This window comes from Carlito syrichta, unplaced genomic scaffold, assembly GCF_000164805.1.
Source record: "Carlito syrichta isolate Samal-C Ts95f unplaced genomic scaffold, Tarsius_syrichta-2.0.1 Scaffold302553, whole genome shotgun sequence".
In the NCBI taxonomy this organism is placed as follows: Eukaryota; Metazoa; Chordata; class Mammalia; order Primates; family Tarsiidae; genus Carlito; species Carlito syrichta.
In genome coordinates, this window is record NW_007246649.1 from 141,467 (window position 1) to 158,182 (window position 16,716).

Sequence of the window (16,716 nt, forward strand, 5' to 3'; positions counted from 1 at the left end):
CACAGCTTGGATTCATAGAAATTTATTAACAGCTCTAGAATACAGTAACTAGAATACAAGCGTCTATATTTATCAGAAGTGCGGTGGCACTTGAGCCATGATCTGACCCCTGCTTTTTTGTACTCCTTTTGTGTGACTGTCTCTCTATCCCACCCCCAGCCAACTCACTATGCCTCAGCCATCTGCCTTCTGCATTTCAAGATCATTCCTACCTTGAAGTTCTTGCCTGTTGCTTCCCAAGCGGGGAAAGCTATTGCCTGTCCCTCCATGTGACCAACATTTCATTTGGGACCTGAGTCTCTTTCTCTGATTTATGGTCTCTGCTTTGGAATGGGTGCTGTGAGGACAGTCAGGAGGTCCCACACCACACACATTGAACTAAGAGAGATTCCATGCAAAGTTCCTGGTGGCCACTGCAACAGACCCCAAAACAGCTTGATGCCCAAGAGCTGCCCAACATCTGCAAAAGGGCATTGAGGATGTCGGGATATTGCTGTCTGGATACAAAAAGGAAGCAGGAAGTAGGGCAGGCCCAAATAAGTGATCTATAAAGAAAACTCACTGCTGTGGAAACTTCTTGGAGGATGAACTGGCTCTCATGTGAGTCCTACTGGCCTTTGTTACCCAAAAGAGGGAGAAGAGGAGGCAGAGAATGAAGAAGGGGTATTTGACAGAATGGCCACGGAGCCAGCTTTTTCACACTGATTCGATGAAGGACTGAAAGCCTGTTGTTGCCTACACATACTCATTGGTCTCTCTCTCCAGTCTCATGACAATTTAACTGAGCATTAGTGAGGGAACTAATGCTGTATATTCTCTAGGGATCTCCTTGGACCCTGGCTCTATGCTGGAGCAGTCAGCTCAGGGCCATAGAGAAGGCAGTCTCTGCTGGGCCCATGGCAAAGATCTCAGACCTGAAGATTCCCTGATGGGCCCCAGATGGGCAGATGTGTTAAGGGTCCCTCCAGTTGGGCCACAGTTGTCCACTTGTTGCTTGGGGTTCTTGGAGGATATGCCCAAACCTGGTGAGCCTAGAAAACCGGAGTGGGGATTCAATCATGGAATATGCTTTTCTCAACCTGTGCAGCAGAGAACAAATCCTCTGTTCCCTACTTGGAGGAATCAAGAGGCAGAATGGTAAACTTACCTGCACGTCAGCAGTAAGTGTATTTCTTCTCTGTTAGCCTGACTTCTTCACTGCATCTCCACTAAACAAAACTAGACATCTTTCCCTGGAAGTTCTTTTTCCTTGGTCCACAAGACCCCAGTGGGCTGACCTAATCTGAGGGTATAGTCAATCAGTGTTACCCATTGATGAGCACTCTGTAAGTTGAAGGAAAATACCAGAAACAATAACTAGAAAAGGTGGCTCCAGTTAAGACAGAGTCTATGGAGAAGGTAAAGAATACATTCAACAAAATAGAAACGACTCTCAAGGAGAGGCAATTATAGAGACAAAAAGAAGGTTTTTAGAAGCTTATGCTAAAATAAAACATGATGCCTGAATTTACAAATATAGTAGATAGACTGGCCACTTTTGAGAATGAAACTGGTGCTCTGAGGGAGCAAAAAAAAAAAAAAAAGAAAGAAAGAAAAAGAAATAATACAATAGAGGCCAAAGACATGAAAAATGGAAACTATAAACAAAAAGATGATACATGTAAGTATCAGCTGCTGATGTAAGTAAGAGCTGCTGATGTAAGTAATAGCTGGTTCAGGAAAGAAAATAAAGAAAGTAACATAGAGAAGAAAATTATTAAAATATAGGTGAAATAAAAGAAATTCTATGATGCTAAAGAAAGATCCCAGATAAAACTGAACATAGCCTCAAAAAACAACTGAAATACTCTAAAGATAAAGAGACACATAAACTTTTAGGATACACAGGTCACTGACGGTGATAAGAAAATCAGACTTAAAATTATATTCCAAATCAGTAGCCAATGGGAGCAATGATGATGGACTACGGAGAAAATAAGATTAAGATCTAACGATTTTATACCTAGCCAAGATATCATCATGTAGAGCAGAACAATAACATTTTTAGACAAGTAAGGATTCAGGGTAGTGCCCCTCTTGTAATCCTTGTAAAGAAATTCATAGGAAGTTTTTTAACCAGATAAATAGGGAGCTCATAATATGGAAAAACAGGGAGGGCAAAAAACAGTGATAGCTATATATAAATGATATGGATAATGTGACTTAAAATCTATAATATGTCCAAGCATCCTTTAAAACAATATAGTCTGAGGAAATAAAAGGTCTCTTATCAGTAGAGATGGGATGGATGGGGAAGTAAAAGGTGCTGGGAAAATAGAGATTATGTAATGTTTATATATTGGTGGAGTTAAAAATTTAGTAAAAACATGTATGATAAGACCTGCTAGCATAATGAAAATAGTATACTTTCATACTAACAATAGAGAAAAAAATGAAGGAAACTAGGGAAAGTAAAGTCTAAAAGAACAAAGAGAAAATAGCAAGCAAAAAATAGCATGGAAGACACAAAGCCAAATACATAAAACATCACAATTATTTTGTACTGACTAAACTCTCCTATCAAAAGAAAAAAGGGGCAACTCTTTCAGGTCCCCTGCCACTGTGGGAGCTTTTCTGTCCTCTCAATAATCCTGCTTTCTAAAAAAAAAAAAGAAAGAAAAAAGACTGTCATATTAGCTATGGTGTAAAACTCAGGTATAAGGTATTTCTAGAAATACACTGAAACAAAGTAACAAAGACAGACTGGAAATTAAGGCAAGGACACATTGAGTAAATGTGAAGGAAAAACAAAAACAAATCAACATGAACACCAATATTAATATCAATTAAAATGCAATTGAAAGCCAAAAAACATTAGCCATGCCAAAGAGGAATGACATATAATGGGGAAAATGTTGATCAATGAAGAAGCTTTGTATAAGTCCTAAATAAACTTACTAGAATAAGTAATATAGCAGCCATGCCTAAAAGGCAAAAATCCCAGAAATACAAGGAAAAATTGATAAAAACATATTTATTGTGAGATATTTTTAATATCCTTTCAGAATTTGACAGTTCAAATATACAATTAAGGTAATAAGAGATTTGAAAAATACAATAAACTATATTTTTTCTCTAATAATTCATGTAACACAAATTAATAACATACTTGATTGATGACATTAAGGAAAACTTTAATTTCCCAGAGTAGATTTTTTAATAATTCATTTAAAAAGGAAAAAAATAAAATGATTTTTAAAGTCTTGAATTACTGAGAAATTAAAAAAACTCTTCCACATAATTCCTGGTTCAAAGAAGAAATAAAAACTGAGACCATAAATTAAATATTCAAAGGGAAAAGCAAATCATTATATCAAAATTCTGATTCATTTCACCATTGGCTACTGCCAAAGCTATGTTCAGAGGAAAATTTGTAGCCTTAAATGATTTTGCTATTTAAAAATAAAAAAAATACACAAACTCATGACTGTCACAAAATTTTTGGAGCAATTTGCACCTTAATTTTTCTTGATTACTGAGAAAAAGATTAGGTAGGTCCTATGTTCCAATGATATTCAGATTTTCTTCATTTGGACTATCTTCCTTTTTTCATTTCTTCCCTTTGTCAGTGTCACAGTGAGAACGAATAAAGCGATCAAGAATTTGTCTGTCTGAAATTTATAAAAAAAAAAAAAAAGGATGAAAATTTCCATGTCGGTAAGCATTTACCTAATAAATAGAGAACTCTAGGAAAGAGGAAAATACATGATAATAGTATTATATATACCAATTGGATAAGATATTAAAATAATCAAAGTCTATTACATCTAAAACTTACAGAGGCACAGCTGTATAATCATTGATGAGGAAGGGTGAACTTAACATTCAGGGGGTCAGTAGGCTGGCTTACTGGGCGGAGCATGGATTTTAGAATGAAACAGGCTTGAGTATCAGTTCTGTGCTGGCGAATATCAGCAGATCACTTAACCTCTTCACTCCGTCATTTCCTCACCTTTGAACACAGGTAGCAGTACTCACCTTGCGCAATTGTTGGAGTGGATAAGGGATGTTGTGTGTGAAGAACCGAGACAGTCCTGCCCCATCAAAGACACTCAATAATCATCTTATCCTTTTACTACTGGGTGCACAGCAATAAACAGTGTTGATAAACAATAGATATTGCTGTTCCAAAAGTTGCATAGATGCTAGGGCTTTTTTTCTATGCACTAACATTGGTAGACTAGCTGTCCTAGAGCAGTAAAGGTCTCTGGGGAGATCTTTCAACTCCCTGGCCTCCATCTCCTCTGCATCAAGGAGCCTTGTCTGTTTCTGAACATCTATAATTCCCTAAGCCTAATTACGTATTTTAAGAATACGCAATACAACTTTGAGAGTGGAGCCATACAACTTTTTTTATTCCCAGCAACTGTGCAGCCAAAACCAAAGGGAAGTGACAGTGCAAGTGATATTATCCTGGCTCAATGTCGCAAATGCCAGCAAAGGTATAGGGATGCGGGCTCCAGCTTTCTCTCCAATTATGTCTGCATTTATTTGCGTTTATAATCTTGTGTCTCCCTACTCTACTCCACACCTTGATTCCAATATTTTCTAATTGAAATATACTTTCCATAGAATAAAATGCACTGACCTCACATGCACAGTTCCTACTGACATACACATCCTTGTAGCCCCGCCCATAGGATGACATAGATCATTTCTACCATTCCAGAAGACCCGAATGCTCCTCCTCTGACAATGCCTCTGACCCCAAGACAGCCACCATTCTGATTCATTTCACCATAGATAAGTTTCCCCTGTTTTTAGGACTTCAAATAAATGAAATCATACAGATGATATTCTTGTAGCTGGTTTCTTTCGTTCAGCATAAAGTCTTTGAGGTTCATACAATTTGCTATATACATCAATAATTCTTCCCTTTTTCTTATTGAGTGGAATTTCATTATGTGAGTATACCACAGTTTATGTGTCCATTTTCCTGTTGGTGGAGATTTGGGTTGCATTCAGTTTGAGGCTATTAAGAATAAAGTGGTTATAAAACATTCTTGTGCTTGTCCTTTTGTGGACATATGTTTCCTTTTTTTCTTGGGTAAACACCCAGAAGTGGAATTTCTGGGTCATAGAGTAGGACTATGTTTAGCTTTAAGAGAAGTTGGAAGACCTGTTTCCAAAGGTTTTATGCCATTTGATATTTCCACCAGTACCGTGCGGGCTCTGATTGTTCCCTGGCATCAACATCTGCTATTGTCAGGGCTTTTTATTTTAAGTGTTGTCTCTATTTTTAAACTGGATACATTACCCATGAAGTTATTTTAAAATAAGCAAGTGAAACCTTTTCTTCTGATACCAAATATATACATACAAGATGAATCAGTAAAAAAAAGTTTGGCATGAATTAGTAAAAAAGATGAGAGTGTACAATTTAATGTCAACTTAAATAACTTTTGAAAGGCTATCAATTGTGAGTCAGAAGCTGTCCATATTTATTATGTATTCAGATGCATGCTCTCATGATTATGTTTATGTGGTTTCTTCTGCTAGGACTGACCCTGCCTGTCCTTGTCAAGTAAATTCATCTTTGAGACTTATAGGATACCTCCTCTGAACAGGTCTATCCCCTGTCTATCCACAGGGTTGAGAGTACCCCTAGCAGGCTTCTACCACACCCAAAGATTATTTTGATGACCGAGCTTGTAACGTGATGAGTCTGTCTCCCACACTAGACGTTAAGTTCCCTGACCAGTGGGATTTTTTAATGTATTTTTGCATCCAATGGTCATTATAGGTATTCAACCAATGACGTTTATTGAGTGAGGAAATAAATGGATTCTTAATATTAAATCACAGGCTAGAGAGAAATACCACTTAGATAGCCATATTCACGGGAATTTCTGTTAGGGGAAGAGGCCGGGGGGGATTCGTAGCTGAACAAGTTCTCAGCAAGCTGCATTTCAGATCATTTTCTCTTTCAAGTCTGGGGAAAGTGGGTGGATGACACAGTCTTTACCAATAAATAACAGATGTCGAAAGAGTAAGTTTTAGGAGAGTTTGAAGAGGACTCAGGGATTAAAAATTTTTGAAAATATAAGAGTCACTAAAGACATCCAATTACATCTCCTCAAGTTATAAATCAAGAAATTCAATATCCCAAAAGTAGCAACACAGAGTTAATGGAAATAAAAGGTTCACCTCCAACACTATCGCTTACTTTCTTCTTCCTCGATGTTAATTTCTGCCTTCCTGGAATTTTCTCTATTCCTCCTCCCCCCAGTCATCTCCCTACACTCTCTCTCCTTTCCCCTGACCTGGGCCATTACTCAAGGGAATGACTGAACCTTTCCCCTCCACTTTCTCTCTTTCAAAATGTACCTGCTTGGACTCCCATTCCATCGAGGCCTATGACCAACATGGGATAATCCAGTAAAATAATTTAAGCTAAGCTGATAATAATTTAGCCTAATACATCCGCCAGGTTTTTAATTCTCTGCATACATGTTCAGCTCTGCCCCAGAAGCTCTGCTGAGATATTCACCAGCTGAAGAACCTTTATGTCATCCTGACGCTAGAAAACTACAAGAGGTTTCAGGCCCAGGCCTTCAAAGGCAAGCTCCCAGGCTCTCATGTAGCTGGCATTGATGCGTGGGTCGTTCCAAAGCAGGGCTTGGAAGAAGAAGCTAAGGCCTGTGGGAAGCAGATCCCATGCCAGCCCAAGTCAGCACCAAAGAGGCAAGCTCTGGGGCACAAGCCCTCTGTGCTGCCCTTAGGGATCCAGGAAAGCTAAGAAGAAACAAAAACCTGAAGTGGCCTTGTTAAAGCATAGGTTGAGCCCCAACATCTGGAGAGGAAAGCCTGACCAACCTGGTGGGCAGACAGTGTTCACTGGAAAGATCAGCTCACTTGCAGTGTCTGGGAGAATGGAGATTCAAGTGGAGCAGAGACTGCCTTAGTACTCTGAGGAGTTCCTAGGTGCCTCTTAGGGGGTGCCACTAAGGTGTGGTTTACACCCCGCACACAGACAGCAAGAGACCAAGGTACTATGGCTACCAGGTCTCCACGAGGACAGAGAGTGACATCTGCATCTGTACTGTGAGCCCCTGGGCAGATAGGAATGTCTGCTTGGAGAAGAGGAAATACTCTTTCTTTTTTTTTAATTTCGAAATTCAAATAAAGTCAGGGATGCGGCACTAGGATTCAGAAACTACTTGCAAATTACAATGTTCACTGTGTGGCATTTTCTGAAAGAACTAGAAATTGACCTTCCATAGGACCCAGCAATTCCCCTATTGGGAATATACCCGGAGGAACTCAAGTCATTCTACAAAGATGATACCTGCACATGTATGTTTGTTGCAGTTCTATTCACAATAGTAAAAATATGGAACCGACCATGCTGCCCATCGAAGCTGAACTGGATAAAAAAATGTTCATATACACAATGGAATATTATGCAGCCACAAAGAAGGACAAACATATGGACTTTGCAGCAACTTGGATGGATTTAGAGTTGATCATACTCTGTGATCTAGCACAGAAACAAAGAACAGAGTACGGTATGTTCTCACTCATCAGCAGACCTTGAACAATTATAATACTATAAGAAAGGGATTGGCAGTAGTGGGAAACTGCCAGGGGAGTGAGGGTGGGATTGGCCGTTGAGGGAAACTGCCAGGGGAGGGAGGGGCACACCTCATCCACAAGGGAACCTGCATAATCAACGTTTGTATACCTAACCCTGAGTGGTGCCCAACATCTTTAAAATAAAAGAAGAAAATAAACAAAAACAAAAATAAAATTTCAATCACTTTAGGGGTGTAAATGGCTTCTGGTGACACGGATGCAATGTATAGTGGCAGAGAAGTCTGGGCTTTAAGTGTACACATCACCCCCACTAGTGCACATTGTAGCCGATAGGTGATATTTTATCCCTCTCCCCTTCCCACCTTCACTGTTGTGAATCTCCAATGTCTATTATACCGTTCTATGTCCTTTACAGATCCTTAGCTTAGCTCCCACTTATATGGGGGGACACTCAAAAATCCAGAATTTATTTATAAAAATTTGTATGTTTATTCTCACATGTTTAAACTTCAGTCACTTTCAAAGTACTCTCCCGTAGATACAACACACCTATTGAGACACTTTTTCTCTGCTCAAAACAGTTTTTGAACTGATTAGTGTGGATGCCTTTTAGTACTTCTGCCGTTTTTTGTTTCACTTCTTCCACACTGGCAAAATATTTCCCTTTGAGGACTTTTTTCATCCGGAGAAATAAACAAACAAACAAACAAGTCCCTTGGAGGGAGATAAGGTGAATCAGGAAGGTGGGACACAACGGTCATGCTGGTTTTGGTCAAAAACTGCTGAACACTCAGTGCGGTGTGGGCAAGCGTGCTGGTCAATCACCCATCGTGAAATGGGCAAAGCAGTCAAAGCATCTCCAAAAAAAATTCACCAAAGTGGAACACAGCCTCTCACAACCACACTAGCTAGTACACTGATGTTGATGGGTTCCTAGAATACTTACCTCGTGGGGAAAACCTGTATTACAAAAGGCCTACCCTCCAAAAAATAATTCTGTTTTTTTGAGAGGTTCCCTTTGTGAGAACGTGTGGTATTTGTTTTCCATTCCTGGGTTACTTCACTTAGGATAATGGTTTCAAATCCCATCCAAGATGCTGCAAAATACATTATTCCACTCCTTGTTATGGCTGAATAGTATTCCATGGGTGTGTGTGTGTGTGTGTGTGTGTGTGTGTGTGTGTGTGTGTGTGTGTGTATGTCCACACACGTAGTTACATGACTGCTTTGTACAGTGGTGAAGAAGTCTGGTTTTTAAATGTACCCATCACCCCCACTCTATGTCAGAAAATATCACATTTTCATTATCCACTGATCAGTTGATGGGCATTTAGGATGGTTCCACATCTTTGCAACTGTGAACTGTGCTGCAATGAACATGTGGGTGCGGGTGTTTTTTGGGTGGGGGTATAACGATCTCTTTTACTTGGGGTAGATACCAAGTAGTGGGTTGCTGGATCCAATGAAAAGGAATGCTCATACACCATTGATGGGAGTGTAAATTAGTACAACCCATATGGAAATCAGTACGGAGATTTCTCAAAAATCTAAAAGACAGACTCTTTCTAGAGGTCCATCAGCTGTGGCACCTGGAGGTAAAAAGAGCTCCTGGCAAAAAGCAGAGAATAATTTTATAGACGGGCATCAAAGTTCAGGAAAAGAATGGGTGGGCAGGCTTGAGTTCACCGCAGGGCTTCAGCTGGGCCCTCTGGGAAGATTGGGCCAAGCTCAGACCTCCAGGGACCTCCCGGCTTCCTTCTGAAGTGTCAGACTGGCCCAGAGGCATCTGTGGAGAGGAGCAAGCCTCCCACCAGAAGACACAGACGCTGTTTCTGCCTCAAGATGAAGTGAAGCATTCCGCTCTTAGACTTTCCTGAAGGCCAATACCCAAGCTCTTTTAAGGGTCTAGACCCTCAGCCCTCAGTCCATGAGGTTGGAAAACACCCTTGTCACTAACACACATGCACAGCCTTCTACAATTCCTTATCAGTCTTGCCCACAGTAAGATCTCAGTCTTTGTTGGGGCAGAAGATTCCAGAAAAACAGACTTTCAGCAAGGATTTCAGAGGAGCAAGCTCTTCTCATTTTTTGTGGCTGGGGACAGTGACCACAGGACCCGAGAGAGTCAGGAAGGAGACAGGGAACAGTGGCGGGGGTTGAGGGGTGGATCCTACGTGGCTGATGGAAGTCCTGAGCTCATCACAGGGCCCAACACAAGTCAGTGGCCCCAAATAGCCTAGGGTACAGAGAACAATCTGTTGGGTGCTGGGAGGGATTTATTTATCATTTTTTACTTTATTATTATTATTGTTATTATTTAATTGTAGTGTATAATTCTGGGTTATGCATACAAATATTATTTTGCAGGTACCCTTGTTGAGGAGTTGTGCCCCTTCGTTCCCAGGAAGATCTCGACTACTATCAATCCCACCCCCCCAGCCCCCCACCCACAGTTTCCCTCTACTGTCAATCCCTTTGTGATAGTATTATGGTCGTTGTTCAAGGTCCACTTATACACTGACAAACTTCTGCAAAGCCAAAGAAACCACCAAGAGAGCAGGGAGACAGCCCACAGACTGGGAAAAAATATTTGCCAACTCCACGTCTGACAAAGGCCTAACATCAAGGATCTACAAGGAACTCAAACGTGCTGGAAAGAAAAAAACAAACAACCCCATTACAAAGTGGGCAGAAGATAGTGCAGGATTTAGAGTCCTATTTATATTTGTTTTTACTTCCTCCGGTAACGGTTTGCATGTTTTATACTGCTGGATATACTTTATATAAGTACATATGTCTGCTTTGGGCTTTATGCTCAAGAATGAGGGGGGATAGGAATTCTAGTAAGGGTGTGTATGTTCATGTGTGTGTGCATGTGTCAGGGGATGAGGGTGTTTTCCAGTCTCATAGACTGAAGGCTGAGGGCCTGAAGACCCTTAAAGGAGCTTGAATGTTGTGTTTTGGGGAGTATTGGCTTCATAGGACCTGGGAGGCAGTGGTGGGAAGAGAGGCATTTCCTCTCCTAATTCACTTATTCTCTGAGTTGACATTTTACACACACGGTTCGACTGACCGTTGCCCCAAAGATGCTCCCAGACAAATTCCAGTCACTTAGCCCCAAATGCGGATAGTCCTTTGTCATGGAAGGGAAGCAACGCTGTCCTAAGAATGGCATTTGCTCTCTTTCAGGGAGTGATATATAGGATTCTCATATACCTTTAAAAGCCTGTCACAGGAAAGTGCCTGCAAACAGGAAATGAAGATTAAACAAAACAAAGCTATGAGACAATACGAACACTCACTGGAGGAATCAATTAACTGTAAGAAAGAGAGAAGTTATCCTGGAGCAATTCAACCATAGGCAAAATGAGATCAGAAAATGAGTGAAAACCTATATGTCTCCTTTTTACTAAGTGGGAATATTGTCACTGGGGCCTCTTTAGAGAAAAATATTCTTTCCAATGGATTGAGGCTTGCACAACGTGATGAGTTTTTGTTTTGTTTTGTTTTTTGTTTTGTTTTTCTTTGAGGCAATATTTTCCTTCTTGTGAGGCTTTAATTCCAGTCTCTAGAGATGGGAACAGTTTTCACTGTTATTATGATCTGTAAGGGTGTGAAATAGTAAGTCAAGACTCACCATTGTAGGAAACACTCTGGAGGTACTCTTGGACTTGAGAGGGCGTGAACGAGTTTAAAAGCGTCAGGAAGTCCAGGTAGGTTTTCTCGTAGTCACTTTGGTAGGTGGTCTGCTTCCTTGTGCGCTCTTGGTGTCTTAAGTAGCTGCTCAGCACGGAAGGAACTGCAGAAACACACGGGGAAGGGAAAGGTACAGGGGCTGTCCCCAAGCAAAGCATTCTTGCCCCTATTGTTTGAACATGGTTCTGGCAGTCGTGAGCCCAACTTGGAGCTTAATCAGCATCCTTATGACATTGGACTGTAAGGCGCGGTATTAAATGCGTTCCTTCAATGACAGGGGTTGAGCAGAGCTACCGGGACTTCCAGACTCTTGGTACCCAAAGTGGGAGTGCTGGGAGACAGTGGCCAGAAGGGTGACTTTGGCCACCACATTCAGAAATTCACCCTGAACTTGACTCTTACACAGGTCAGTGTGTTATTAATAGTACGTGAAGGAAATCTTAATATTTCACCCCAAGATATACTTCGTTGATTATTTTGAGAAGGCCTGCAGACAGAAGCAGCCTGCAAAGCTGTCTTCTAGGGGTGGGACTGATTTGCATCTGTAGAGAAAAATCTGTGTTGACCCAGACAGGCATTCTCTTGAGGCCTCCCCTGTTCGGATCTAGAAAACATTTCTGAGTCTGACTTTGAAGGTCTGAAAAAAATATTTGGACCATCCATTCTCTCTTAGGGCTGCTCCCTGTGAGGTTTCATCGAACAAGACCACCTTTGGTAGCCAGAAAACTCCTTTTCTCCCCTCCCATAACTTGTTTTGCCAAGCTCTAAGCCCCTGCTCTTTCTGTAACCTCAAGATAATATAAAAGCATCGGCCATCTGGCAATTTCTTTGAGTTCTTGTTGTTTTATATGACTCCCATGCACATTAATACATTTGTATGTCTTTTCTCCCTTTCATCTGTCTTCTGTCAGTTGATTTTTCATCGAAACTTCAGAAGGCAAAAGGGAAGTATGGCCTTAGCTCCTAAAATAGTAACATTCACCATCTGCTTGGTAAACAAAAACCCTTCACAGAAGCTTCCTTTGCTTTCGGGATCTCTCTTGTGCAGACTGGGGCAGCCACACCAAGAGACTTCCCTCCAGGGACCCAGGTGTCTGAAGATGAGTGGTTTGGAAGAATGTTGATATTTGTCATCATTGTCCGTTCAGATGAATGGGAGGACGAGGCAATTCCCAGCATGGTTATATTTGATTCTGAATATTGCATGTGGGTTCTGATATTCATGGAACTGTCATGGAAAAAAATGATGTGAAAACCGAATGTCTACAACTTGCCCCATCTTTGTAAACCTTCAGACACCTTCCAGCTCTAGGTGTCCCCTTTAAGGGGCCATTGGTCAAATGGAAGGACCAGGCAAGTGAAGAGATTTGATGCTAGATTTGTAGAGTCTGAAAAAGAGAAGACTTAGAAGCATTGTGATAAGGCTTTCATAGATTTCTACTATTAACTTTCAAGGGAAGAAGTAGAACCCATAGCTAGACGCTTAGCAAGGAATATTCCAGCCATCACAACTTTGAATCAGTTGGAGCATCAGACAATAAAGCCCTTGGGGGCTGGGGCATCATCCTGAAGTGTACACTCAAGGACGGGATCGCCCCTTGGCAAGGATGGGTTGGGGGAGTTTCACCCACGACATGAGGCTCTAGGCCAGGGAACTTTCAGGCTACCCTCAAACCCTGAAATGCTAAGCTTCTGTTCTGTGATTTTTCACTTCAAGTACCAATTGGTACCAACTACAAGCCAGGAATACATTATGTCTCAGACTGACCGAGTTTTCTCTTAGCTAGGTGACTCGGTGACTACACTTTTAAAAAAATTTCAAGGGTTGTTTCATGGGAGTACACTTCCAGTAGAGAGTTGACAAGATGAATCGGATTACCATCCAATCTCTTTTTTCCATCATTTTACAGCAACTACAACCTTTGTTTCATTTTATAAGGAGGAAGGGTCCCCTAATCCCAACGACCGCCCCTTCCCAGACAGAGATTCACTCATTTGGGGATATAAGCAGTCAGTTCTCTCTGAGAGGTCTTGGTTCTCTCTGTCTCAGGCTGGGGGCCATGTTGGCAAAGGACCATTCCATCCCAGGATCCCTGGCTCTCTCCAGCACTGTTATCAGAATCAGCTGCCAGAGGCCCTGCATTGAGAAGTCTTGGAGCTTGGGGTTGGGCTCCAAGGAGGTGTCTGCACCACCACGGGCTTACTCACCCAGACCCTGAGCAGCGATTGGCAGGGTTGAGTAACATCCATATTTGAAACTGAAATCCTGAAGCTCGGGAATTTTCGCTGGAATTTGGTAATTCCGTCGAAATTCAGTGTCTAGAGGTCGAGGAAGTGACTTCTTCCAGTCCAGAGACACCTGAGAACTTTTCTTAATCTTCTGAGCTGAGGTGGAAACAGGAGACAATAATTACTCATCGTAAGCTGTTTCTAAGTAGCTTTTCATTCCATTTGGCTTCCGGCAGGAGCCTCCGATTTATCATACTAAAAACCCACTCTTCTTGCATTTAGAGGTGCAGTCAATGTGCTTTTTATGGGCACTTCAACCAAGAAATAATTTTCTGCTTTATCAGTCACAGGAAGTGTATGCTCAGATGATTAGAAGTAGTTTCTAATGAACATATTTGTATGTCAGTTAGGAGTGTTCTTTTGTTCTGCTCGGTGGGCAAAGAAGGGACTGATCACTTCACGGGGTCTGCCTAGTCCCTGGGGCAAGGTGGGCAGCAGAGGGAGAGATTTTGGACAGGGCCAAGATTGCCATAGAAAACATGAGATTCCCAGTTACATTTGAATTTTAGATAAACAATGAATACTTTTCAGTGTATGTGCAAGTACTCATTATGTACTGTAGATCATTATTCAAATTTAACCGGGGCCTCCTGTATTTTGTTTGCTTAATCTGGAAGCCCTAGATGGGGTGGTCTCTATCATTCCCACTAGCTGGAAAAGAATCCTTTGAAGCTTGTTCTTCACTGATGGAGGGCCAGGTAGCATCATTGTCAGCAGTGGACAACTGCACCATTATTTCTCTGAGATATCTCTACTGAAACATACTCATTAAATATATCAACATTAAATATCCGTGAAGCTCAGAAGTCAGTTCTACACTGAAGCCAGATTACAGAGGAGAGAGTTACAAGCCATAGTTCACCCCTAATTCATTCTACAAAGTTGTAGTTCAGAGACACATCATAAGACACCATCTTTATTCAGAAGGACAAAGATGTTACAAACACGAGGGTCATGAACAATGTCCAAACAGTGCAAATCACTGTGGACCCTGAACTCAATTCTCTTCCAAGTTTTTCAGTAGGTCTTATCAAAATAAGTTCTAATATACATTGTATATCACACATTTCATAATGGCATCTACTGGTATATGTTGTATATCAAAGGATACATAATTGCACCTACTGGCACCTGAGAGCATTTTTATATTGATTTTTTTAAAAAATGATTTGTTTAGACCATCAGAGGAGGAGAAGTTTCCACAATATGCCGCCTCTTACTTTAGATGGTCCGGGAGGAGAGGACGTGGGTACTCAGTGACCCTGTAAGCTGCTGTAGAGCAGACAGGTTGTAGAGAGGAGGAAACTGTAGGACTCAACCTCAGGGTAGCCCTTTAGATATTGTAGAAAGTCATCTGGAACGATTCCTATAACTTTCTAGAACTTAGTGCTGTGGTTGAAATGTGTCCTCCCAAAAGCATGTGCTGGAAACTTAATTTCCAGTGCAGCAGTATTGGGAGGGGGAGCCTGATGGGAGGTGATTAGAATGGATCAATATTGTTATGGTGGTATTGATCCATTCCCTCTTGTTCTCACTCTCATGCCTTCGTGCCCTTCCACCTTCTGTCATGGGCTGATGCAGCAAGATGCTGTCAACATGTGCTCGGTTTCCCAGCCTCCAGAACCATGAGCCAAATACGTTTCTTCTGTTCATTCCAGATAACCCAGTCTCAGGTATTCTGTGACAGCATCCCAAGACAGACTAACACACTTGGTTTTTGTAACCAACACACTTAGTTTTATAGGAAAAAAAAAAACCACATTTCTGTTGGAGTACTTGTGGGTGTATCTATATCTCTTCCCTAGCATTCTCATTCAACAGCAAATGTCTTCAGTCCCTATATCTGTTTTGAGCTATTTGCCAAGGTTATAGATAACTAAGTCATTGTCCTATCTTAAGAGGACTAGTGTGATTAGGAAGATATCGACAGGACAAACAGATGGGGAATGTGATTTTTTTTATTTTAATTTTTTATTGATGTATAATATTTGTCCATATCTATGGGGTATGTGTGATATTTTGCTACATGTATAGAATGTGTAATGATTAGCCAGGCTCGGTGGCTCAGCCTGTAATCCCGCGCCTTGGAAGGCCAAGGCGAGTGGTTTGCCTGAGCCCGCAGGTTCGAGACCCGCCTGGGCAACTTGGCAAAACCTCATCTCTACAATAAATCAAAAACTAGCCGGGTGTGGTAGCATGCGCCCATAGTTTCAGCTACTTGGAAGCCTGAGGCGGAAGGATCACCGGAGCCCAGCAGGTAGAGGCTGCGGTGGCCGGGAGCGTGCCACTGCACTCCAGTATGGGCAACAGAGTGAGACTCCAACCCCCCCCCAAAAAAGAATGTGTAATGATCAAGTCGTGGTATTTGGGATATCCATCATCTTAAATTTTTTTTAAATTTTAGAGTTGTGGGGTACAAGTAGAATTTGCTACATAAGTAAGGTCCATGTAGGTGATATTTGGGCTTGCAAGCATAACACTTGGAACTGTAGCTCTCACATGCAAGTGACACAGCAGAATCACATAGCACAACTGCTGAACCTAGCCCAGGTGTTGATCACCTCCAGAAATGGGTCCCAGGCACTTATACTGTGTATGACCTTCCCATGTACCTAAAAATCACTGACTCAGAGCTTTGAATACGGTTGTACAGAATCCCAGAGAGAGTGAGAGGGCCTGAGCTGGGGAGGAGGATGAAGACAAGGATAAAAGGAAGCACAGCCAGGGGCTTTGGTCATGGGTCAACAAGCAGCCAAGAGTGTCCAGAGTGTCCATGGCTGGTGGGAGCCTGGGGCTTGCGGGGCAGGGAGGAGCAGCTGAGGGTGGCATGGGAGAGGTAAGTCAGGGCCAGGTTGTGAGGGGCCTTGAATGTCTGGTCCACACACACCAAGATGGACCAGCACAGACGTGGAATAGTTGAGGATGAAGCAGAAAAAGAACACTCAGGGTCTAGACTTAGTCTGAGCTCCTTTGAAAACAAAGATTCTCACTCTTTATTGATCCTCAGTACTTATCACAATAATAGACCTCATTAAATATTTACAAAATGAATGAGTGAAGAAAAAAACCCTAGAAACATAATTGCTATGGATTAACAATTAATATCTGAACCACACTCTAGTGACCACCTACGTGACATTTGCTTAAGTTAACCCC

General features: G+C 41.6%; 1 protein-coding gene across 1 annotated transcript in view; it reads right to left on the bottom strand.

Moving 5' to 3' along the window:
• Positions 1-3,484: 3,484 nt before the first annotated feature.
• Positions 3,485-16,716, bottom strand: part of TEX26 (testis expressed 26) — a 44,243-nt gene continuing 31,011 nt past the window's right edge. The window contains exons 5-7 of the mRNA XM_008056838.2: positions 13,480-13,656; positions 11,213-11,374; positions 3,485-3,650 (exon numbers count right to left, since the gene is read on the bottom strand). Of these exons, the coding sequence (XP_008055029.1) occupies positions 3,589-3,650; positions 11,213-11,374; positions 13,480-13,656 (401 nt within the window). The 3' untranslated portion in view covers positions 3,485-3,588. The remainder of the gene's footprint in view (positions 3,651-11,212; positions 11,375-13,479; positions 13,657-16,716) is intronic.